Below are 27,585 nucleotides of genomic sequence, written 5' to 3' on the forward strand. Positions count from 1 at the left end.
AAGAACATTTTATCAACATTTATTATCAAATTTTGATGCAATTTTTGATTTGAAATTATATCATAAATGTTTGATTTGAAATAATGTATGCAATCCCTTAAGATGTCTACAATTAGCCAAATCCATGGCCAATTTAGTCTTAGCAGCCCATCTTTGGTAGACGATTCAGTATGTAGTGGTTGCAAACATTATAGGGGATTTGTGGTAAAAATAGGGGTGTCTGTAGGGTTCACCCATCCATCCAAAGCTAATGGCTCTAATGATTCAATGCCAAGATCAGTGGTTTCAAAGTTACAAGTGATACACTATTGAACTAAGGCACACAACAAGTTTTGGCATCGAGCGAGATAGGTTTACCAAATCCAAACAGAAATTGATGTCTACAAAATATAATAGGTTATTGTAGACATCAACATCACCGTCTTGTAGCATTTTCTGTTTCAATTATAGCCCCCATGAGCTATAAGTTAGGGCCCTCAGAAGATCAAGCTCCAGATGCACTTAGAGCATCTTAGAGACTCTTCAGTATGGGGTGGCCACAAATGTTGTAGGCTCTTCGCAGTCGAAAAAAGATGTTACTAGCATTAACCCTCCCATCTAAGCTAATGGTGTTGATGATTCAATGCCAAGATCAGTAGTTTCAAAGTTATCCATTGATGCACCAATGAACTAAGGAATACTACAAGTTTTGGCATCAATCGAGATCGTTGTGTTAAATCCAAATAGAATATGATCTCTCTGAAATGACATAGGTTATTGTAGACCTGGACATCATTGTCTTGTAACATTTAACAATTCATTGAAATCCCCCACGAGCTCCAAGTTAAGACCCTCGAAAGATTGATCTCCAAAGGCACTTAGAGCATCTTAGAGACTCTTCATTATGGGGTGGCCAAAAATGTTTTAGGCTCTCCACGATTAGAGAAAGTGTTATCCCACGACCCTGATCGACCCATTTCATCACATGTGTCCCTAGGGGTCCTATGACCCTTAGGGACGTACTATAATTGATTGTATGGGCATCACAACATGTGTCCCTCTGGGTCCTAGGACCCCCAGGGACATATTGTAATCGATAGTATTGTTCGAAGGGGGTTGTAGGCTAACCTACAACCCCCTTCGACCCATTTGATCATGACATGTATCTCAATGGGTCCTAGGACCCCTAGGGCATTTTGTGATTGATTGCATGGGTTGAAGGGGGGTGTAGGATAACCTATAACCTCCTTTTACCCATTTCATCATAAAATGTGTCCCTAAGGGTCCTCCTACCCCTAAGGACATTTTGTAATCAATTGTATGGGTCAAATAGGTTCGTAGGCTAACCTACGACTCCCTTCGACCCATTTCATCATGACACGTGTCACTAGGGGTCCTAGGATTCCTAGGGACATATCATAATTGATCATATGGGTTGAATGGGGTCGTAGGCTAACCTACCACCCCCTTCGACCCATTTCATCACAATATGTGTCCCTAGGGGTCCTAGGACATCTAGGATTATATTGTAATCAATTGTATGGGTCAAATGCATTTCATCATGATATGTATCCCTAGGGGTCCTAGGACCCCTGGGGACATATTGTAATCACTTGTATGGGTTGAATGGGGTTGTAGGCTAATCTACGACCCCTTTCAATCTATTTCATCGTGACATGCATCCCTAGGGGCCATAGGACCCCTAAGGACATATAGTAATTGAGCGTATGGGTCAAATGGGGTTCTAGGATAACCTATAACCCCCTTCGACCCATTTCATCATCTCATGTGTTCCTAGGGGTCCTAGGACCCCTAGGGACATATCATAATCAATTGTATGGTTTGAAGGGGGTCGTAGACTAACCTACAACCCCCTTTGACCCATTTCATCATGACATGTATCCCTAGGGATCCTAGGACCCCTACGGACATATCATAGTCAATCATATGGGTAGAAGGGGGCTATAGGATAACCTAAGACCCCCTTCAACCCATTTTATCATGGCATGTGTCCCTAGGGGTCTTGGGACCCCTAGGAACATATCATAATCAATTGTATGGGTCAAAGGGGGTCGTAGGTTTGATCACGACATGTATCCCTAGGGACATATTGTAATCAATTGTATAGGTCGAATGGGGTTGTAGGCTAACCTACGACCCCCTTCACCCATTTCATCATGTCATGTGTCCCTAGGGGTCTGGACATTTTGTAATCAATCATATGGGTTGAAGGGGGTCATATGCTAACCTACAACCCCCTTTGACCCATTTCATCACAACATGTGTCCCTGGGGGTCCTAGGACCCCGAGGGAGATATTGTAATCGATCATATGTGTTGAAGGTAATCTATGACCCCCTTCGACCCATATGATCAAAATATATGTCCTTAGAGTTCCTAGGACACCTTGGGACATATTGTAATTTAATAAACTATATAATACTATGTAATAATTTCTAATACTATGTTAAAATATATATTAGATTAGTATATTTAATAATATTATATATATATATATATATAATATTTATAATTCTATAGATAATATATAATACTATATAATAATATATAGTATTATTATCCTAATATACTATTTAATCATATTTAATACCATATATAATAATATAACAATAAAATTTATTATATAACATATAATAATAATATAATATAATATAATATTCCAACAAGAAAGTGAAGAGAAAATTAAAAAAGCTTAAACTAGTTTTTAGTCATGTAATTTAAGATGAAGTTTCGTCTATGAACATATTTTATGACAATAATGAAGACTTCTCAAGCAGAAACAATGGAATGATAATGTACATTTTCTTTGATTTGGAATTAACAATTAAAAGTAAAGATTTCAAATGGTAGATGTTGTGATGTCATCCCCCCTTCTATATGGGTCTTTCTTATGTCTTAAGAGCTATGATCATCCTTTAGTTGTCTGTTTGTATTTTCAAGATGTTTGTTTTGTCTTCAATCATCTTTCCTCAAGAAGTATTATAGTTCCTCATGGTATGTAGATTTGTTCTCAATTTTTTTTAACATTTGTTCAAGTTGTGGTTGAGCATAGCTCTCATTATGTGTATTATTTTCTAACACATACAAGTGTCTAATATTCCTATGCAATTGTGGTTCAAGAGCAGTGTTGTTCCTTGACTCTTCTCATACCACCATCATGTGCATTTTCTACTAAGTACTTCTCTATCACTCTATTAGTATACAAAACTTCATGAAATTTATCCAAAAACAAGTATGAAGACATAATAAGTTAGCACAAGACTAGAGGAGATGATCGATGGGTTGTACTACATGCATAATGACTCAAGGAGCACATAATCACTTCCTTTCTTATGATCCATCGTCAGTATAAAACATACACAAGTGTCCAACTACTAGTTAAGTTTCATTATAGAAAGGCTCACATGTCATCTAGAGTTTAAGTGGAATCTAGTGTTGTACAAAAGCTCATATGCCACTTGTAACTAATCATGGTGTTGCACACCATTGTCATCCTCTTCTCCTATATTTATCTCAAAAATCCATTCCAATGAAGCATAAAGGACTAACAGAACTAGCAATGAGCTCCAGCATTCTAAGGTAAGAAAAGTGCATTAGGTGCATGCTCAAGACAAGAATGGATAATACGTTTCATATAGCTTGTGAATTTTTTATGAGTCTTTCATAGAATAGTCACAAACTATTTATATCAAAAGATGGAGAGTTGTAACAAGCAATCTTATACATTATACAAGATACTGTATCAAAATACCATAGTCTTTACATCGCTTATTCAAGTTTCTAGCTTTCCTAATTGGGTAAACCATGTGGTGGGAAGAAAACTAGTGGCTCTATAATATTGACCACAATACTCTCAAGTGTTGCAAAGAATTGACCCAAAATGAATCTTGGATACATTAAGGACCATTTTTTATTCCAAAAGGGAAGGATGTGAAGACAAAATGGTAGAAAATTGGATTAGTTTTAATTTATATGTAATTTATGATGACTTTGGAGCTATGGACATGTTTTATGGTACTAAGAAGACCACTTCTCAAGTAGAGACAGAGAATGACAGTGGACTTCTTCTTGGACTTCTTAAGAAGAGACAAATTTAAGCTCAAACAAAAAGTGCTATGATGTTCCTCCTTTAGTTTTTTTTTGTGTTTTTTATATATTTTGTACATCTTTAGCCATCTTTCGTTAAGAAGCATTATAGGTGCTCAAGGGTTTATCATTGTTTTCAAAACTTTCCTACATAATGTTGAGGTATGGTTGATCATAGATCCCAGTAATGTCCTTCAACACTTACAAGTGTCATGTGCTCCTTTGTAGCTATGTTGTAGGTACAAGGTTGCTCTCTAATTCTCATCATATCACCATCATATGTATTTTCTACTATGCATTTATCTATCACTAATATATAATACACACTTCATGTGTTTTATCCATAATGAAAGGTATGAGGGCATAATGTAAACATATTAACACAAGACTAGAGGTGGTGGTAAAGGTGTTATACTATACATAATCACTCATGGATGACATAATTCATGTAGTAAGCCATCATCTTTTAATACTTTTAAGATTTAACTTTTCATTATAAATTGAATGTGCTAGAATGTGTCTATGTTAAATAAAGTCTCTAAGATTTGGATATAATTGAGTCTTTATGCCCCTAAAAATCCGACTGAAGTTTGGATAATCTACATATGTTATATTATTAGCTTCAATTAATAAACAAAACTCTAGTTTAGTCTAACAAGTTATTTTGAAACTGAATGTGTTTTTAACATTTGAAAGCATAACAATATGATCAAAGGAAATATGACATTGTGATCATTCTTGTATTTGTCCTAAATAGAACAAATGCCAAAGCCTTTAGTGAAGTCTTGTGCATACAATATAAATGATACGACCTCTACCATATTTTCAAGGTGTTAGGTATAAGGTATGAGAGCCCCAAAAGTGATCCCAATCCAAAGAAAAACAAGGGATCATAATTGTTTAAATGACCAAATATATAATTTACCCAAAGATATATATATATATAATTTCCCTATTAATCAAGGGAAATAAAGATGAGTAACAGAAAGAACAAATTCAAAAGGAAACAAATTACACCATCAACAAATGTATCACCATCCATTTTTAAAATATGATAATATAACAAATGAAATACTTGTAGAACACAAGATTAGTGTGCAAAGAACATTAACATAATAAAAAAACATTCACAAACTAAAGACATGCTCGCATATGAGATTAGACAAGAGGGTAAAAGAGAGTGCAAACCAAATTGCCCATCAAGCCTCCTTGATTATGTAGATGTGTCATCTGATTGAGATGTGTGCTCAAATGTGCTTCCAACATCAATGGAGAATATGACTAAAAGTGGATATGTGGATGAATTTTGCCATTATGATGGTATTTTGGTAGTTTTTAGGCTCTCAAAATAGCATGATAACCTTGCATGAAAAGTGGATTATTTAGTGAAGGATGAAGGGTTCAATTTATAGGACAAGGGAGGTTCTAATGGATGGTTGAGATGCAAAACTGGTGGATGGCCAGGATGCAAGGAGAAGAGGCACATGGATTGATGGGGGACATGTCATAGTGGAGAAATAATCAAATGGGATGAGTGGGAGACATGGGGGAGTAAAGAATGGGATGAGTGGGAGATATGGTAGATTGGGGGAGTAAAGAATGGGAGGAGTGGGAGACATGTCAGGATAAATGAATTAAAAATTCATTTTGAAGGCTAGATGGATACAAGGGGAATAAATGATTTTCAGAAATCATTTATTAAATTTGATGGCGGATGGGTTAGGGTTAAGATTAAATTAGGTTAATCTTAATTGAGGTTTAGGATTAGCTAAGCATGTGGAGGATTTTTAAATAAATGAAATTTATTTAAAAGAAGAATAGGGATTAAATTGATAATTAGACTATTGATTGTCATTTAAATATATCAATTGGACTATAGTTAATTAAATGAATTTTTAACTAGGTGATGATGATAAATTATTTAAATATTAAATACTTAATCAATAATGTCTTAGGAGATGACTAAATAGGATTATGTAAATGATGTCATCAAAATTAGATGTCTACAATACCAATCTAGTCATCAAAACTAATTCATAAATGTAAGAGGCTACTAGGTTCTAGTCAAGTCACAACAATTCTTTTCTTAAACTAAATAAAAAAGGCTACAACCATGTTGGTGGTGGCACAAGTTTTTTTTTCAGTGTGACACATCCTCCAAGATGTTGTAGGGGGTGGTGGGACTACACCCTTTGGTTGCTTTCCTACACAAGAATCTCTTGCCATTCATATCAAGCCCATAGCCCAAGTTGCAATTATCCAAAGTTAAGAGTATAATAGAAAAACACACATTATTTTTATGAGAAACTATAGTATCTTAAGAAGAAAGATTGGGCCATGGTGCAATTACTCAAAGTTGTGATTACAAAAATAAAGCATTTACTTATAAGGAACAATGTTATCATTTTTACAAGAAGCTTGATTATCTAGAAGCAAATACAAGACCATGCAAGCATATCAAAAAAAAAACAAGCATATAAAACATATGAGCCATAACAATTTTATAAAATTAAGAAAAATAACTATAAAATCACCCCAACCTTATTTTTTCATTAATATACTAATATAATGCATAAAACATCAACCTTTTACAAAAACATGGGCACCTTGGTAAACCGATACACTAATTTTTATTTTAAGATTTTAAATATCCAAAAATAGGACTTTGGATCTAAGAAGATATATCAAGAAAAAGAGCATGCGATGAAAAATGTTTGAAGATTTGGGGGAACAATAAGATTTCTTTAATCACACATACCGTGAACTTTGTTTACAAAGTGACTTTTGAATACCAGTGGACGAGCAGAGGAGGCCTCAAATATGCCAATAAAAAAAATACAAGAGGGACTATGGTTGTTTGCTTCCACTTATTTCTTAACCGTGTTTTTCTTTTAGATCAAACCTACTTCCAATGCATTTTAGAATTTGGACAATTTTAATATTAAAAAATAACCAAAGGAAATGCTCATTATAGATGTGTTTCCCGAAAATGTTCCTAAGATAATAGGATCTAGTAACACAAATCAATAGATAAGAGGTTCTTTAAAAATGTAGGTAGAGCTTTGTTAAATTAGATATGTAACATAAACCAATAGACTCATCTTTAGTAAGTCCCACAAACTATTATGAAGAGAGCTGGAAATAACACATTTGAGCTTAATCCTCCAACTTATCTTAGTTTCTACCTAGCTTCCAATGAAGAACTCCCACATCACTGCTTTCCACCTTTGTTTGGATACAAATTTACAATAAATGTTAGATATGAACTGCATTGAAGAGAGGTCATACTTCATTATTGAAATTGGGCAAAAGTCAACCAAATTAATGAAACAAAGATCAAAAGCACAAAACATAAATGTCTTTATTAAATCTAGAGGAATCTGGCACTTTGATCAACTCACAATGTAACAATGATTCTTTGCACTATCTGTCATTTTTAGCACAAGCTTTAGAACTTTTCAAAGAACATGTAGACATACCACAAATCTATGCAATTCAAAAGTGTCAAACCTTTTCCATATAGTTATTTGAAATGTTTATTGTAAATAATAAATTGAGAAAGTAAACCAACACATGGAAAATAGTGAATATAACTTCTATTTCTTTACCTACCATGATGTCCCTTTTCTTTTCACACTTGTATGTTAATATTACTATTTTTTAGGTGTCAAGAGTAGCACAAAACATAAACATAATGTGAATACATATAACTGTTGGATTTTTTAATCAACTTGGTTTGTCCCTAGAGCCTGTTGTTCACCTACCTATCAGAAGTTGAATTCCCCAAGTCTCCTCTAACAATATAGCTCCATCAGAGACATTAAATGCGGTAGGTAAGTTTGAAATTTAAAATGAGATTGAAGTTTTTGTGTGGAAATCAAGAGACAAAAAGGGGGAATGTTTGTTCATTCTAAGAACAAATCCTAGACATTCTAAGTGATTCAGAAGAGTTCACCAAAGCAGTAGCAGTAGAAGTTTTTATCAAAGTGGAGTAGCATGGATGATTGATTTTTTTATTTTTGTGAAAAAATGATAGTTTGTCCTGTATGAGCAATGATTGTTCCAAGCTTATTGTATGTGATGCAAAGCATCATACAAACCAGATTATCAATAGGATCATTTATGATCCTTTCAACACTCATTCAATAATATCTTTGAACAAAGGCAACTTATGAGAAAAACCACAACATTGTTGTCTTCAAGATAGTCTTTAAAGATTGATTTATTTGACCCATAAAATCACAATATTAAATTTTCTGGAAAGAATGAAGTTTTCAGCCAACATCAAGAACTACCATTTCCCAAAATTGCAAGGTCTTATGATTCCATTTGGTTCCTCAACCAATAACTTTTTCAGACTATCATTTTTTTGTCATAAACCAGATTTAAAACACCAAACCCTCCCTAGGGCATCTCATATCTTCCTCAAAACAAATCTAAATGACACCAAACCAATTTCACATTATCTATTAACGAATCTAGTTTCCAAATATGTAAGCCATTTATTTTTACCATTTACAAATCATTTTCCAAGCGTAAATCATTGCCTACAACTTCAATGCAAATTGTTAAAAACCAATTTTCACTCAAATGCCCATAACTTTCACAAATTTGTATAAAAACAACCCAAACCAAAAGGAAATGAAATTTAATTCACGTATCTTTCCAATGAATATTCTTAGAGGTTTTGATTCATCAAAATATGTCCGTACCAAATGTTGCAACATGACTATTCCATGAAATCCTCAAATCTACAAATACTAACTTTCACCAAAATGTGCATAACTTATTCATTTCTTTATAAAAATGAACCAAACCAAAAGAATAAGAAAGAGGATTCATCCTTCTATCTATCCATTACCATATTACATGGTTCCCAAGTTGTACATGGCCATACAAGACCTGGAACCAACACTAAAACTAAAAAACCAATCAAAATAACAATAATAGAATACACCAGAAATGTATCAAAATGTTTCCTCCTTCAAAATCTATGATTTGGTTTGACCATACAATGGTATTTATAAGGTATTTGGTAGTTTTTTACTTCATAACCAACTCCTACACCAACCATCTACCATTTTATATCTTTTTTTGTAATGTTAGCAACTTTCTCAATGTTGCATTTTACAACTTTTTTATGCAACTTTTTACATTGTTGACAAAATGACTTTAAAACTTTATCAAACCTCTCTATACATACCTAAATATAATATTTAAGACTTCTTATAATTCATTTACCATTTCATAGGCCTTTTATACAATTTGACCATGTAGACCTAAACATGACCTATTTGACAACTTGAGCAATATTGTGCACATGCTTACATTTCCTATCAATACATTTACAAACGGATTCAAAATGAATCAATACATCGTATAATTGACTTTAAATGACTCAAAAACCTTATACATCTCATAGTGACCTCTAGGATTAGGTGTTCCTGCACCAGTATGCAGCCATACGATGTTGTAAGTTTGTTTTAATATTTAGATATTTTGTTTTCTAGGCTTGTAGTTTTGAGTCTCCAATTTTGTAATAGTTTGAATCGGTTAATAGAAAGCAAGAAAGCAATCAAACTTGCTCATCTCTAGTATATTATTTTTTTGATCGTGTCTCCTTTTATATATTTCGCTATGCATTTAGGGGTTTGGCAAAACCAATCAACAACTCCTAGAATGTTGTTCTTCTTTCTCGCGCAGGTTAAAACACTCCATTGCTGAGTGTTATCTTTTTTTCTCAGTCTCCACTGCCGAGTAATCTGGACATTACCCTATCGAGATTTTCTTTGATGACTGAGTAACTCGGCCTTCCCTTGCCAAGTTACCCCTTTGATGACCAAGTCTCTTGGCACCTTACGTTGCTGAGCATCCTAGCTGCCTTCCCACTATTTTTAAATCTTTTTGACATGGTATCAGAGCTATTAGGCCCCACATCTTTGTGAGTTTAGTCATTTTATTTGGGTGTTAAAGTTTGTTGTGTAGGAGACATGCCTGGAGATGAAGAAAAGACTTGGCAGCAACCAATGTCCTTTAATGTACAAAATTATGACACTTGGGCAAAGAAGATGAGAACCATTATGGTTTCAAATGACTTGTGGGAGTTTATGGTTAATGGGTTTAATGATGTAACCTTCCTACCACAATATGTTGCCCTCACCAACAATCAGAAGACTCGGCTGAAGAAGTCAAGGAGGAAGGATGCAAAAGCATTAAGCCTGATCGAGGAAGCCATGACAGAGGCAATGTTTCCCAAGATAGCAGCGAAAAATTATTTAAAAGAAGCATGAGATATTCTTAAGACAAATTTCAAAGGAACTAATAAAGTCAGTGTAATGAAGCTACAAATGATTCGAAGCGATTTTGAGAACCTTCAAATGAAGGATAATGAGTCTATTGTAGACTTTAGCTCAAGGATCTCTTGTTTGATAAACCAGTTGAAGTCAAATGGAGAAGATTATAAGGACACAGGAATAATGGAAAAAAGATTGAGAAGTCTCCCTCCAAATTATGATAATCTTGTGATGACCATTGAAGAAGCAAAGGACCTCAATACTTTGACAATGTATGAGTTGATGGGTACTCTCCAAACCCATGAGCACCAAATCAATAGATCAACAAAATCATATCAAGAGAAAGCTTTTTAAGCTCATTCTAATGCAAGAGGTAGGGGGAGAGGAAGATATAGATCCAATAGAGGCTCTAGAGGCAAAGGTCGTGGAAACTCCTAACAAAGAAATGATGGAGGAGAAAGCTTAGGACAATCAGGCAACCAAGAGGGAGCAAGCAGCTCTCAAAATAGCTCTAGAGGCAAGAAAAATTACAACTAAAACAAGAGTAACATTATGTGCTAATATTGCTAGAAATTTGGGCATTATGCAGGTGAATGCTGGAAAAAGAAAGGTGATTAGTCAAGGAAGAGTGCAAATGTAGTTGAAGTAAATGTGGGTGAAGCAAACAATTCCACAACCTTCATCATGTGCAATATTGCTGAAGAAGCCAACCCTAAGGTATGGTATTTAGATAGTGATTGGAGCAACCACATGAGTGATAATGAAAACTTATTTTCATTTATTAATAATAATTTCAAATTTGAAATCAAAATGGGAAACAATGGAACCATACCTATTGTGAGCAAAGGATCGATTATAGTCTGCACCAAGCAAGGTGAGAAGAGATATTCAAAATATTTGTTTTGCCCCAGATATAAAGCACAATTTGATGAGTGTTTGACGACTCATTCAAAATGGTTACAAGGTGCTGATGGAAAATGACAAGTGTGTCAATCATGAGAAAGATGGGAGTAAGAAGATTCTAGCAGTAAGATATGAGTCAGAAGACTATTGCAGCAGTCCAGATGATAAGGAATGAGATGTTCCCCTTGAGGATAGAGACATGTTTCTCTTCTCAAGTTGTTGTTGCACCTCACAAGCATGCATGTACATCAGTACATCAATAATCAATTCTAAAGAATGATTGAAGACCCCTCTGAGCTATGACATCGCAGCTATGGACATCTTGGTTATGCTAGTTTGAATTTATTTTCCAAGAAAAGAATGGTAGATGGCTTGCCTAATATTGTATAGTTATGTGACAAGTGTGAGGCTTGTATTTTGGGTAAGCAACATAGGCTTCCCTTTAATTATGGTAATTCTAGAAGGGAAAGGGCACCATTAGAGTTTGGATGATTGGAAGAGCACTTCCAACTATGTATTTTCATATGGGTTCAGGTGCAATTTCATGGGCATCCAAGAGGGAGCCAATTTTTGCTCAATCTACAACAGAGGTTGAATATATAGCAAAAAATGCAACATGTCAAGCTATATTTGGCTAAGAAGAATCTTGGTAGATTTTTTTTTTAAAACAAGAGGATGGAACCACAATCTATTGTGACAACATTTGCTCAATACCATTGACAAAGAATCCAGTCTTTCATGGAAGAAGCAAGCACATTTTAAAAAGATATCATTTCATTAGAGAGCTGGTTGAGAATGGTGAAATTAAGATGGAATATTGGAAGTCCAAGCAGAAGCTAGCGAGCATATTCACTAAGCCATTAGGCATCACTAGTTTTGTATGCCTAAGAAGATGTCTAAGCATAATTGATTTGGTATTGTTGGCTCGGGACAAAGGGGGAGTGTTGGATTTTTTAATTGACTCATTTTGTCCCTAGAGCCTGTTGTTCACCTACCTGCTAGAAGTTTAGTTCTCCAAGTCTCCTCTAACACTAAAACTCCATCAGAGATTAAATGTGGTAGGTAAGTTTGAATTTGAAAATGAGAGGGAAGTTTTTGTGTGGATAGCAAGAGACAAAACGAAAGAATGTTTGTTCATTCTAAGAACATATCTCAGACATTATGAGTGACACAAAAGAGTTCAACAGGGTAATAGGAACAAAAGGTTTTATTAGAGTGCAACAGTACGACTGACTGAGTTTCTGAGTCTTGTGGAAAGTGATAGTTTGTTGTATATGAGAAGTGATTTGTCCAAACTTATTGTATGTAGCCATATGATGTTGTAAGTTTGTTTTAGTATTTAGATATTTTGCTTTTTGGATTTGTAGTTTTTACTCTCAAGTTCTATAATAGATTGAATTGATTAATAAAAAGCAAGCAAGCAATCAAACTTTTCTATATCTAGTATATTGTGTTTATGATCTTGTCTAGTGGTTTGGCAAAACCGATCAACAACTCCTAGAACGTTGTTCTTTTTTCTCGCGCAGGTTAAAACATGCCATTGCCAAGTGCTAGCTTTTTTCTCGGTCTCCACTGTCAAGTGATTCGGCCATTACCCCTATCAAGCATTTCTTTGATGACCGAGTAACTTGGCCAACCTTTTTTGAATTACCCCTTTGATGACCGAGTCTCTTGGCACCTTACATTGTCAAACAGCTTGACTACCTTCCCATTATTTTTAAATCTTTCAAACAAATAACCCCATGGATCTTGTTGTATCGTCTTCAAATGGAAGCAATTCCATGTTAAGAGTGTTTAGCCCTCTGAATAAGTGCTCTAGGATCATGTCAACTGCCTTGAATAGGTTTTTGCATGGATCTTACTGTTTTCCCCCTGCTCTCCTTCTCTCTTTATTTCTAGCCTATTTTTGACAAGTTTCTCTATGAAACTAAGGACTTTGACTTTCTAGGTCAAGCACAACCTTTTAGGTCATGGTCAACCTCAACCTTGACCTAGGTCAAGGATGACCTCAACCCTAACCTAGGGCAAGGTCAACCTCGTCCCTAACCCCAAGTCCCTTTTTCAATTTCTAAGAGTTTCAAGACATCGAGCTTTAGAAAGTTTCATTTTCCCGCTTTCAGGTCAATTGTTTCAAGTTTCAGAATGGTAGACTCTCAAATTTCAATTAATCTAAGTCTATTTCTAGGGGTTAAGGTTAATTGGGATTTAATGCTCTCATGTCGGTCTTCTCTAGGAGTTTGTGCCCTAGATCTCTATATAAAGAAGCCTTCTTCCCTCATTTTGGCATTCATGGTTCATAAGCACATCCACGATCTATCTATTATCCATGCACTTACTATGAGAAACTACTTCTGAAGAAAGCATCTACGATCCATTATCAAGCATCCATTTTCAATTGAGCAAGCATTCTATCATTCAAGCATTCAAGTTTTCCATTGACGATGAAGGATTGAAGCATTCAAGCCTTTGAAGGGATTTGGTTCAAGTATTCAAGATTCATCATTCAAAACCTTAGATTTAACTATTATGGTGGTTTGATCTTCCTTCAAGATTCTTTTTTTATCTTCAAGATCTATTCATTCTTCTATCAAGGTGGATTCTAAGCATAAAATTATGGAGGTTTTAATTTACATTTGTTAATGTTATGTTCAAGCTTTCATACCAATATACTTGTTTACATTTCAAATACAATTGCATATCTATTGCATATCATAGTTCGTTGTTAGATTTACTTCTACTACTTGCTAGCATTCCTTATTTCAATTCCGTTATTAAGGTTGATTCCAAACCGGGGTTTGACCAAGGCAAACCCCCATCCAAACAACAAAACCATTTTTCTTGCAAATGCAGGTGTGGAACAAAAAATTAAAGTGCAAATTTGGATACCCTTTTCACCAAACTTGTAAGAATTGCGAACAAAAAATTCTCAAAACAGTGCAAGTCAAGGTCAATTTTTCGGGCTACAATTTGCCCTAAGGTATGATTGTGCCCCTCCTTCTAGGTCAAGGTCAACCTATATTCAAAAGGACAAAAAAATTCTAAGTTTTCTCTGTTTCGACATTTCCAACCTGGAACAAGTTGCAAAATTCCCCAAAACTGTACATAAACATAAGAAATCAACATTTCCCATATTTATCCTACTTCAAGGTAAGTATTTGTCTTGTATTTATTTTAGATTTTAAGTACTTACTTTTCAAATAGCAAGACCATAGGACCTCCTTTCTCCTTATTCTCCATTGCTTGATCCATTTGTGCATTGATCACTTCCTTGTGGTTAATCAATTTGGATCATTCCTTTCAGGAATTCAGGTTGAGGATAGGTCCCATTTTCTTTATATTCATCCTCAATAGAATAAATGTCAAAGCATTTAGTGAAGTCTTGTGCATACAATATAAAGGATACAACCTCTACCATATTTTCAAAGTGTTAGGTATAAGGTATTAGAGACCCAAAAGTGATCCCAATGCAAAGAAATACAATAGATCATAATTTGTCTAAATGACCAAATAAATAATTTACCCCCCAAAAAAACTCTCCCTATCAATCGAGGGAATGAAGACGAGTAACAAAAAGAACAAATTCAAAAGGAAACAAATTGCACCATCAACAAATGCATCACCATCCATTTTAAAAATATGGTAATATAACAAATGAAATACCAATCTAGTCATCAAAACTAATTCATACAATGTAAGAGGCTAATAGATTATAGCCAAGTCGCAACAACTTTTTTCTTAGACTACATAGAAAAGGCTACAACCATGTTGGTGGTGGCACAACTTTTCTCTTAGCGTGGCACATCTTCCAATACTATGTATGTGGTGGCAGGACCACTTGCCTACACAAGAAGCTCTAGCCATCCATGCCAAGCCCATAGCCCAAGTTGCAATTATCCCAAGTTTAAGAATATAACCCAAAAAAAAAAGACATTATTTTCATGAGAAACTATAGTATCTTAAGGCCATGATGCAATTATTCAAAGTTGTGATTGCAAAAATAAAGCATTAACTTATAAGGAATAAAGTTATCATTTTTACAAGAAGCTTGATTATCTAGAAGGAAATACAAGACCATACAAGAATATCGATAAAAAAAAAAGCATATAACATATATGGGCCATAACAATTTTAGAAAATTAAGAAAAATAACTATGAAATCACCCCAACCCTATTTTTACATTGATATACTGATATAATGCATAAAACATCAATCTTTTACAAAAACATGATTAATCAACCTATTTAGAAATGCATGGTTCATAAGCCATAATGATGTAGAGGGGCCACCTTGGTAATCTGATACACTAATTTTTAATTTAAGATTTCAAATATCCAAAAATAGGACTATGGATCTAAGAAGATATACCAAGAATAAGAGCATGTGGTGGAAAAAAAAACTGAAAATTTCGGGCAACAATAAGAATTCTTTAATCACACATACCACGAACTTTTGCAAAATGAGTTTTGAACACCAATGGAGGAGCTGAGAAGGCCTCAAATATGCCAAGATAAAAAATACGAGGGACTACGGCTGTTTGCTCCCACTTAGTTCTTAACTGTGTTTTTCTTTTTCGATTAAAACCCACTTCCAATGCATTTTAGAATTTAGGTAATTTTAATATATAAAAATAACCAAAGGAGATGCTAATTGTAGACGTGTTTCCCAAAAATGTTCCTAAGATATTAGGATCTAGTAGTATAAATCAAAAGATAAGAGGATCTTAAAAAATATAGCCAGAACCTTGTTAAATTGGATATGCATTTACATGGAACAAACTTTACACAGAAATCAGATCTTTAATGCCTTCCATTATCATCTTCATCAGAATCACCACTCTCTCGAAAACGAGGATTCCTTCCCTGTATACCAAAATAGTTTTTCACTAATCAATGCAACAAAAAAACCATACCAAGCTCACGAAAGTTTATATCACAAAAAAATATTTGAACATAACCCATGCGTACCGGCCTTGATTCTCGATCATAGGTTCTGCTTCGTTTTGCTCCATCATCTAATGCACGGTCATCATCGGATCGATAGCGTTTGCGATCATAATCTGAAAATGGTGATTCATTCCCATGTTTAAATTTTTACATCCAACAATGCAACACTATAGTCTAGCGAGTGGAAGCAATGGCAGACTGAACACTTAACATCGACATCATACATGAAGCAAATTGATCCACCCCACAGGATAAGAGCATTTATCAATAAACATAAAATACAGCAGTTCAGATCAAGACAGATCATGTATCGATATATATCTATATGCATACCTCTACCATGTCGATGGGAACCCCCATGACTTCCGTGTCCACCATGCCCTCCATCTGAAAACAATTGAAGAAATTCAATTAGAGTACCTTCTAGAGTAAAGGCATTATTACTCATAGAACCTTACCACAAGATAAATTCATCTTCATTAAGTCCCACAAACTATTACTAAGAGAGTTGGAAATAACACATTTGAGCTTAATCCTCCAACTTATCTTAGTTTGCAACCCAATGAAGAACTCTCACACCACTACTTTCCACCTTTGTTTGGATACAAATTTACAATAAATGTTACATATGAACTTCACTGAAGAGAGGTCATACTTAATTATAGCAATTGGGCAGAAGTCAACCAGATTAATGAAACAAAGATCAAAAGCACAAAAAATAAATATAAATGTCTTTATTAAATCCAGAGGAATCTGGCACTTTGGTCAACTCACAAGGTAACAATGATTCTCTGCACTATTTGTCATTTTTAGCACAGGCTTTAGAACCTTACAAAGAACATGCAGTCATACCACAAAGCTATTCAAATCAGAAGTGTCGGACCTTTTCCATGTAGCTTTTTGAAATGTTTGTTGTAAATGATAAATTGAGAAAGTAAACCAACACGTGAAAAATAGTGAAAATAACTTCTGTTTCTTCACCTGCCATGATGTCCCTTTTCTTTTCACACTCGTATGTTAATATTACTATTTTTTGGGAGGTGTCAGAGTAGCACAAAACATAAACATGTTGTGATTACATATGATATAACCCCTTGGATGTTGTAAAGAAACTGTCTGTAGCATACTCTGCAATTTAGAGTCCAGAAATGGTGTCTTATTCTATAACTCTCCATTTCCAAATAAACATACGTGTGAAATTTGCACATCAATCTTTAGTTGGTGTCTTCTCATATCACATTCTGAATAGATTTTGAATATATTGACCCCCAAGCATGCCTGGACCTTGGATGATGCATGCTTTCTATTAACAGTTGATTGTTTGAACTTTTCAATTGAGCTATTGTGATTTCCTTCCATTGATGATAATAATAATTAGAAATTTGGGTGTCTCTGTGTCAATATTCAGAATGATTTAAAGACAGAGAAACAAGTTTTATGTTCATATCATTCCACAGTTCAGAGAATTTAGACTAGGTAACTTGTAAAAAGCCCAGATAGGTGAGAGTTCAAAAGTATTTATTGTTGTCATGCACAATTTTTGTGGTCTACAAAGAATACTTAATAGCAATGTATTGAAACCACGGATGTAAATGCAAAATGATTGCATACAAAAAATGCATCTAGCAGTTTTAGTACATCAACAAACATACAAATTCTTGCTTCCACTTTTGATGACCACTTCCATATTCATTATACACATTTCAGTTAAATACATTAGTAGAGCAAAGGATTTTATGTTTTAACATCCTAGTATATGAATACCCTATTGTCCAAAAAGTAGAAAAGCTGTCTCCTTCCTGAGAACATCTATCCTTGGAGCATTTAGACAGCAAGAGATGATCTCTATACTCAATAATTTACAGAAGTGTAACACTACAATATTGGGTAGACAAGAAATGAAAGGTCAACAAATCAATAACTTTTGACTTTATGCCAAACAGACTATGAGTTCGAGATCTTACACGAAGAGTTTGAGCCACCTCCATGAAAATTGCCCAACGATCCCACACCATAATCAACAAGTTGTCTGCGTGCTTCTAGCTCTTTCTCCACCATCTTTCCATAACCTCCTCTGCGTGAACTAGGAATTAAGGATTTGCATAGTTTATTATTGAAAAATTATTTCATATTTATCCACGATGAACTGTCACCAGACACCAGAATTCAATTAATACTAGTTATTATCAATATCCTAGACCATCAAAGAATTTAGCTATTTTAGTATGTTATACAAATTAATCCATGCTAATTTGTTTTTTAGATAAATTTGGGAGAAAATCCATCCAGGATATTACAGTGGCATCAGACTCTCGAACCTGCCATCCTGTTGGGCATAGTCAGAGGTCTCATCAGAAACATATTTACTGAAGAAATTTAATCAGACTTGTGTCTACTGCCATCCTGAAGGAGGTTCATATTTGCAAGAATGAAATATTTGCAGACTGAACTTTGATTCAGAAGTTTTTGTGAGCTCATTAGAATATTAATGCTAATAATTTCCTCATGTTCTATCATTCCATGGATTGCATTTTGTGGCTGCTATGGAAGAATATTAGATTTATTAAAAAAAAATTCCTCCTCTGCTTTGGAGAATTTATCAGAGACCAGTTTACTAGAACCTGGTTAATATTTCTTTTGCTCCCAAAAACTCCCAAAAACCTTAGAAATTTCAGCCATAAGCATTGCTGCAGAAATTAGTCAGGCTTACCAATATATCTGTGGGAGAATGTTTGTTAAAATATATTGCTGCGTGAATACATTTTATTTATGAGAACTGCAAAACCCCAAGATACCTAGATGTTACCTATGCGCTAAGGTTTACATTATATAGTTCAGAAGAAAAACTTTTAAGTGGATCCGGAACTCGGCTTTAATAATTTGATATTCTTATGCAACAAAGGAAAGGTTATATTATCACAGAAAGTTTATTTATAAGGACAAAATTTATTCCTATGTGGCTGCTATAGAGTTTGCCAAGGTCACCGGGAGACGGGGAGACTTCGAGGTCTCCGGCACTGGTACTGGTACTGGTACGGCAATTTTTCAAATAGGAGACGGGGGTACTTGGAGACGGCAATTTTTTTATTTTATTTTTAAATTAAATTTTTAATAGTTTAAACTTAAAAGAGTCTAATATTAAAAGTAAATACAAAACTTGAAAATAGTAGTACTATAAGACTACAAGACTAAAGTAAATAATAAGTGTTGTCACATTAAAAATTAAAATAGATTCATAGAGTAAAAGATTTCAAAACTCACATGATCACAATATTGTATCTCATAGACATTTGTTTTTCGAATATTGCATATGATCACCATCATATCAGATTGATAATCGCTGAGATTATCATTACATATTCAAATTTTAAATTCAAAAAAGTATAGTTTGATGCTGAATTGCCGATATGCAAACAAAAATGAACACTTTGTACAATAAACAAAAAACAGAAATATATCTAGTATTAGTGTGTCAATGGTACTATCATCTACTCCACAAGGTTGTGATCATCCATCTCAAGGTCTTCAGCTATCATGCTCTCCAAAAAATCATCACTCTCCAACTCAGGTTCCTCCGATGGTAGTACAACTGGGGGCAAATCATTAAGGCCATTTGGGTCAACCGCTTCTTCCACCATGGCTGCAACATCTCCATCATCTGCAATTTGATCCCATTTTGCTGAGGGACCTTCCATATATGTAGGATCAACACGAGAGAGAAGGCGGAGTGTGCTATGCATGTACACCAAGTTCTCTGCTTTCTTTGATCCCAATCAGTTCCTCTTTAATGAATGAATAAAACCATAAGTGCTCCAATTCCTCTCAGAAGCTGAAGAACTAGCCACTTGTGACAGCAATCTTATTGCAAATGATTGCACCTCAGGAGTATCACCTTGTGATAGAATCCAAAATACTAGGAGATATAATAAATTATAATATAAATATCTTGGAAGTTCAATCGGATATTTGTAAACATAAATATCTATAGAAATATCACAACATAAATATCTACATTTTTAATTTAAATATTTAAATATTTTTGGTTGTTCTTAGTGGTTTTAATTATTTCTCAAATATTTCTAATTATTGTTGGTTCACTTGGAATTTAGAATAAAAATGATTTTTTTAAAGTGTTTCTAATGTTTTTAAAGTTATTAATTTATTAAATAAAATATTTTAAATGATTTAATCATTTAAATTATCGATGGTCTTAATTTTTGCATTAAAAACATTTAAATGAGGGCTAAAATATATAAAATTATTTAATATTATATTTTACATTTATATTTTATCAGGAGACTTCGGGGAGACTTCACTTTTTGGATTAGGAGACGGGGAGACTTCAGGAGACTTCGTCATGAAGTCTCCAACCTTTTTTGAGGTCTCCGAAGATGCGTCTCGGTCTCCGAGACACGACTTTTAGGGGGGAGACGGGTCTCCCGGTAACCATGGAGTTTGCAAAGAAATTATTGAGGGGTGCAACAATCATGTTTATCAATCTTGTTTATATTGGCAAATAATATTAACCTTCGTGCGTAATACTTCTGCAGGCCCATTTCTTTCCTAATAACTATAGTTTTTGGTTTTGATTTTTTGTCTTGCCAACATATGAAGTGGCGGCAACCGAATTGATTAATATTTTTTATGATTAAATTTGGGACCCGATTTGTGTTGGAGCAGACATTATAAGAGTTAACTAGAATTATTTAAATTGAAATTTCAGAAACATGATAAGAGTTAATAAGAGTTAATAATTATATGATTTGTGACTTTTGAAATGGAAGTAATTGGTGCGAGATAAGATAAGATAAGATAAAATTATTAATGTCCAACAAAAGACCACAAAAGGTCGCTGGGACTGAGAGTTTACAACCAGACAGCTGACAACAGCAGGAGCACCAAACGGTGTCGGAGAAAAGCAAATAACAAGAACAAAGAAGAGAGAGGCCAAGAAAAGAATTAACTGTGGTTTTCGTTATAAAACTTGGCGAAGTATTCAATTATCTTTTGCCGTGAGTTGCTAATACATATCTGTGGATTGGATTATTAGAGAAGTTTGAATTAGAGGCGACTCTCTATATTCTTCCTGGCTAGTAGCTGGCTGAGCCATAGTTGTTTCTTATTGGGGATTCTGTCATAAAGCTTGTCAAAGGAAATTGGAAGCATACAGGTTCACAGCTAGAAACAGCAAAGAATGCAGGACGACTGCTGCGAGTTCCGAATATTGCAGAAGTTGGTGGTAGGCCAACAATAGTCTGGGAGAGTTACACCTAGAACTGCCATCCCTGTCCCTGTTCAGTTACGAGAGTTGTGGCAGATTACCACTCTATTGTCATCATTATATGTGCAGGAGTTACATTACGGAAAAGAATTGAGCGTAACATTTTACAGATAATGGTCCATACAACTCCTGGAGGTTTCGCAGTGCTGGAGAAAAGGAATCTGAGCAATTAAAATATCTGAGAATTCGTCTCAGCTGACATAGACTTTCCAGTGAATAGAAGAAGAGTGGAGTTTTTACGTTACCTAATGAGTTGTCCAAGCAAGCACTAAAAACAAAATATTAATAAATGCATGGCCTTTGGAATTATCAGGGGATTAAGTGGAATCCTACCATACTCAGTACAAAGAAATTTGAAAGGAGTCTGCCAAGACAATATTGGTTGCATAGCAACGAACGATATCAGAAGAGCTAGGTGGGAGCAACAAAACAGAATCAGTGGTACTAGCATCACTATGCCATTCCATCGATACTAACTCTGAACACAGGGCCAATGAAGTAATTTATAGTGCAAAGGGTTATTGGAATGCACGCAATGCAGCATGACTATGGTCGCTGGTATTCGCAAAAAGGAAAAATACAGAGAAGTTTTGGAGTTCTAAAACGTGATTCAATTGGTGACTTTAGCCTTGAATGGCCTCGTGGGTTTTGGGTGCAATTCTAGACAATGGTTAAGTGATTTCTGAGGCAAGGTAACAATATCTTATATCTTACTTTCTTGTATGCGCTGTTAGTGGCCAAGGAAGCATAGTATCTACGAAAAAAAAACAGAGTTCGTCACTCAGAATATTGAAATCGTGGGGAATTAGCAGTTTATGTGAATGCCCATTTCAATCTTTAAATAATACTTCATCAATAAGAGTTCGGAGTTTGGGGTCAATAGTGGTCCATTGTTATTTTGCATGAGCTCGTGGCAAAGGGGTAACACTATCATGGTGTGAGGCTTATTTGGTGACTTGCTGCTATTTAGAAGTGGATGTAAGTTTGACGCTTTACACTCTTGGAGACTTTCAGCTAGCATTATATTTTGCACCAGATACTAGATGCTCTTCTGATGCATGCATGCCAAGGGAATCGAATGTAATGTCCCAGTTGGGATGGTTGGAATTTAGGGACAACTTGAATCCTTTTATTTTTTTATGAATTATATTCCTGATTCCAATATAATTTTTTAAATCATTAATACAAAATTAATTAAATACCAAACTATAATATCAAGGCTCCTTAGTATCTCTAGTTTAGACAATTGGATGTGACTTTGATGATTGGATCTTGTAGGATAGATCTATACTTAATACTATGATCTCAGACCACTTAGATATGACAGATTAATGGGCAAACAAAATCCTCCCTCTCATAGATTATTGTATTATATTCTTGTGCCTAATTTCAACAAGGTGAGTGTTCAAAGGGAGTAGTGGTACTTAATTTAGAAAAACTGGGATAAGTCGAATAGCCTGGACTGGATTAGGCAACAAATTGATAATGTTTTACTGATGTGAGGAGAGACTGATAATTAAAGATTTTAAGAAATATACTCAGCTAGATTTTGAAAATATTATGCTGATCTGATCCTTGCAAGGGATAAGTCTTTTTAATATAAAGGATATGGATATATAAGTGATGTCTGCTATAAGATCATTAATGAGCCTGATATAATATCTTCTCTGAACTGATCACAAGACTGTCATCAAGTGTCCACCCAATTTCCTTCACAATATATTACAACTTTTAATTGTTTCACCTTCAGTCTTCATGTGATATATGGAGTATATGTTTTGATTGTCTATTTCTTTCTTGATGCCCTATCTCCTTGCTGGTTTCTTATTGTTGTTCAATGATGATGTGATGTACTGCTGTATGTACCTAATTGCTGGGTGCCTGATATGACCAATTCGAATAGGGAATATAAATATATAAAAAATAAGAAATCTTCCATGATCCTTTAGAAAATGGATCGATCCTCATAATATTTTTGTGAATCATGAATGGAAAGGTGCAGTGACCAGACGTGTCTTCCCATATAGTGTATGCCCTCATAACACTCATTAAGACTTTCCATCATGATTGTTGTTAGTCATAGAACAATCTTTAATAATGATCAGTAGTAATATTACCAATTCTTAACATGTTATCATTCCTGTTGAACCCCAGTTTTTGGGCTTTGGGCTACTAATTGCAATCACTGTCTGTTGCCTAATCATAATCATATTCCAATCATTATCTTCCTAGATGATTTCTTTTTCTAATTACTGGCCATATTATTACAAAGATAAACCACTAGATGTTATTGCAACTCTTTGACAAGGATAATCTCTGGTTTGCACTCATTAACGATGATTGTCATTAAGTGATATACCAATCTGTATAACACTTAATATCTATAACCTTGCTGCTTCCACAAATCAAATTGGATGTTTACATTTTTCTTTCCCCAAACGATCACCAATACAGTTCATATAAATCATATGTGAGTGTACCAACAAATGGTTTTGTTCATCAAGTCTATACCATCTTTGCCATAAACTATCATCGATATTGTCTATCTTTTTCTATTATGTTTTGCTGAGATCAAACTAAACTATGAATTTGGTCTTCTATATGAATCGTACTTCTACCGATAATCTTCACAGTCGACAGTTTTAGTGTGTATGGAATATGGATCTTCATAATTTTGAGATTCTATTCCTTATTGTGGACTATGCCTGATGATATCAGGATTATGGTTTTGTTTATTATATTATAATTGTGGTACAACACTGTCATTTGTTCTTATTATTATTACAATATTGTAATTTATATAATTTTGTGTATTATAACTAGTCTTATTGTATTGTCATTCATCTTATGATTTTATTGTTCATTCATTTTTTCCATTTATATTTATATATTATCATTTTATATTAATAATACTATACTATATTTATTTATTGTTTACTATATATTTAATTATTCTAATATTATATTTAATATTTATTATAGAATTTGGTCTTCTAAATAGGGGACATCACAGTCTGCCCTTCCCCAGAATTGCTTGTCCTCGAGCAATGTGAACTATTCAATGTGAGTGGTTTTGCTATCTATATGAATCCAAAAGACTCTGCAATCATAATTTGAACATGAAGTTAAAACTGTAATATATTTATAACTTTATCAAATTTGAAGATCATAATATTCAATTTAAAAATTATAAATAGATAACTTGAAAGATAGAACTTATCTTGATATAAGATGACATTTTTCCCTTGATGCGTTGCTTGATGCTTATGAATAAGCCTCTAAGATATCAAATCTCAAGAATGCTTCTGGCAATAATGACACCAATCTCTATGAATGCAATCTGCCAAGAATGGAAACCTTCTTCAAGAATGCCCTCTGCCATGAATTGCAACACTCACTATGAACGTCCCTGGCACTCAATAAGAATGCATTGAAACTTTGACATTCATTATTAATGTCCTTGGCACTCACTAAAAATGCCTTGAGTCTCTAACACTCACTACGAATGTCCTTAGCACTCACTAAGCATGCCTTGAGTCTCTGACACTCACTAAAAGAATGTCCTAGGCACTCACTAAGAACGCCTTAAATCTCTAACACTCACTAGGAATGTCCTAGGCACCCACTAAGAACGCCTTAAATCTCTAACACTCACTAAGAATGTCCAATGCACTCACTAAGAACGCCTTAAATCTCTGACACTCACTAAGAATGTCCTAGGCACTCACTAAGAACGCCTTAAATCTCTGACACTCACTAGGAATGTCCTAGGCACCCACTAAGAATGCCTTAAATCTCTGACACTCACTAAGAATGTCCAATGCACTCACTAAGAACACCTTGAATCTCTTGTTGGATGTTTCTTTATTAATCGTTTATTCTGTCTTATTTATTTGTCCTCTTTTGCACTAATGATTATGTCTCCATGGTTCTTTACATTTGAAACATAAACTCTTCCTCATTAATTCATCTCTCACTTGACATTGATGTGTTGTACTCCATTTTTCATCACATACATTACATTTTTTCCCTCTATTGTCCTTCTTTGAATCTTTATGCATGTGTTATGTTTTAGTAAATATCTTAGGTCTCTCCTTTGAAGAATTTGATTCAACCTTCTCTACCTTTATGATCGCTTCCTCCAATCTTTGGGGCTCAAGTAGCTTAACAATATCTTTGGTGGATTCTTTAAGTCCTATAAACATGTAAGTGAGTCTCTTTTGGGAAATGTCTGGAACCATAATTAATAACCCTTGGAATTCGTGGGTGAAATTCTGCCACTGTTCTGGTTTGCTTAAAATGAGTTAGTTCTTGGAAATACCATTCAAGGTCCTTATCATCAAATATGTTCATGAGTCATTGGGCGAATTCCCCATAGGAATTTATATTTTGATGTCCTAATGAGATACATCCATGGTGCCACTGATCATGTGCTACTACTTCCAAATGGAGTATCACAAATTGGAGGGTATCTTCTTCTATCATGGGACTTGAAATTTAAAAATGTCTTTAATTTTTCCAACCATGTGTGGGCTGTAATCTCCTCAATCCATCAAAATTGGAATTGTTACCTTATTCGCTTTGTGTTTGAGTTCTTCATTTATATGCCTCTTAGGCGTCTCTCTTCTTTTATCTTTGCAAAATTCCCTAAATGATACTACATCTCTAATGTGAGCTTCTAGAGCTGCTCAAGCTCTTGCAATCTCTTTAGTTCTAGTCACTAGTTGTTCTATTCCTTCTTCTATTGGTATCTCTCCTCTGGGTAATAATAGGGGTTGAGGTCTCCCAGTTGTACAAGATACATTATTAATTTTTGAGTGATTGAAGCTAGCGTCTCTTGCTTGGTTAGGATAATCTTTCAAATTATTGATCGAATCCCATATTTTGCAATGCTTAAAGAAGAGCTTGATTTGACTTCTCCATTTGACTTATCAACGTTTGATTTGTTTGCTCCACTTAGAATCTCATCTCATTCGCTAAGTTATTCATTGTGTCTTTCCTTGTTCTTCTCTCGTAAGTTTGCATAAGTCGCTACTCACACTATGGCGAGATGATGCTCTGATACTACTGTAATGGCCCAGTTGGGATGGTTGGGATTAATGGATGATTAACTTGAATCAGAATTGGGAAAAGCGGAATAGCCTGGTCTAGATTGGGCAACTATCAAGCCCCTTTTTATTTGACACTTTTATGCTCATGTCTTTACTAATTGACGCCCTAGATGAAATTTTCTATTTCTATAATGGTTTTGTACATGTGCCTTAAGCGGGAAAAGATCTAATCTAAATAGTGGTTTTGTTTCCCTAAATGGTTTTGATTATTGCTATACAGTAGTACAAATTTTATGCCCTAGCCAATATATGTAGACTAATCGTGGTTTTGCAGACTTCGCCCTAGGCATGATCCGATTTTGGAATTTAGAGTATTCCTAACTTAAAATTCTTATTTTAGTTTTAATTGGTTATGCCTTATAAACTATAGGTTATTATATGGATTGAACTTAATAGCAAGATGTTCACTGACATGGTAATGTAATTACATGATGAAGATCTTGTTTATTTTAATTTTATATCATGATAGGGAGAACGTGAATCAAACCCGAAGAGGGAAAAGGTATCACCAAGAAAGGGGAATGTGGGATGATCAAGTTCCAGACAACCTGGAAGTGGTAAGATCTGGCAACTTGTACCTAGGTGGCCAAGGTGCCTAAACTCTAGGGACTCACCTTTACGTCTCCTCCTACCCTTATGACGAGTAATATCTTAAACAATTCCCCTAACCAATTTAGAATTATAGAGCCTGACAAGTAGCCTATCCTATTTTATTCATTTCAACTATTTTGATCACGGAGATATTCTCAGCCTTATAAAGTTGGTAATAATAGAAGTGAGAATCTTATTATAATTAAAAATGTTAGAAAATTATATTATTATTAACCATCTCCAACTTGCAAAGGGCTCCTTTCTCTTCTAACCGTGAAATTATCCTTCAATGGAAGTTTCTCCCCTTGCTCACAGTAAATATACTTCACAATACATCTATTATTCCACCTTCCACTTTATGTTATAAACTTCTTTAA

The 27,585-nt window shown here is 34.5% G+C and overlaps 1 protein-coding gene across 1 annotated transcript in view; it reads right to left on the bottom strand.

Annotated features, from left to right (window-relative positions):
• Positions 1 to 15,685: 15,685 nt before the first annotated feature.
• CBP20 (CAP-binding protein 20) overlaps positions 15,686 to 27,585 on the bottom strand; it is a 125,166-nt gene continuing 113,266 nt past the window's right edge. The window contains exons 5-8 of the mRNA XM_089803897.1: positions 18,190 to 18,303; positions 16,559 to 16,612; positions 16,247 to 16,338; positions 15,686 to 16,141 (exon numbers count right to left, since the gene is read on the bottom strand). Coding sequence (XP_089660023.1) covers positions 16,079 to 16,141; positions 16,247 to 16,338; positions 16,559 to 16,612; positions 18,190 to 18,303 — 323 coding nt within the window. The 3' untranslated portion in view covers positions 15,686 to 16,078. The remainder of the gene's footprint in view (positions 16,142 to 16,246; positions 16,339 to 16,558; positions 16,613 to 18,189; positions 18,304 to 27,585) is intronic.

The sequence above is a fragment of the Cupressus sempervirens genome, chromosome 10, assembly GCF_028749045.1.
Source record: "Cupressus sempervirens isolate cs-2001-9-10 chromosome 10, ASM2874904v1, whole genome shotgun sequence".
In the NCBI taxonomy this organism is placed as follows: Eukaryota; Viridiplantae; Streptophyta; class Pinopsida; order Cupressales; family Cupressaceae; genus Cupressus; species Cupressus sempervirens.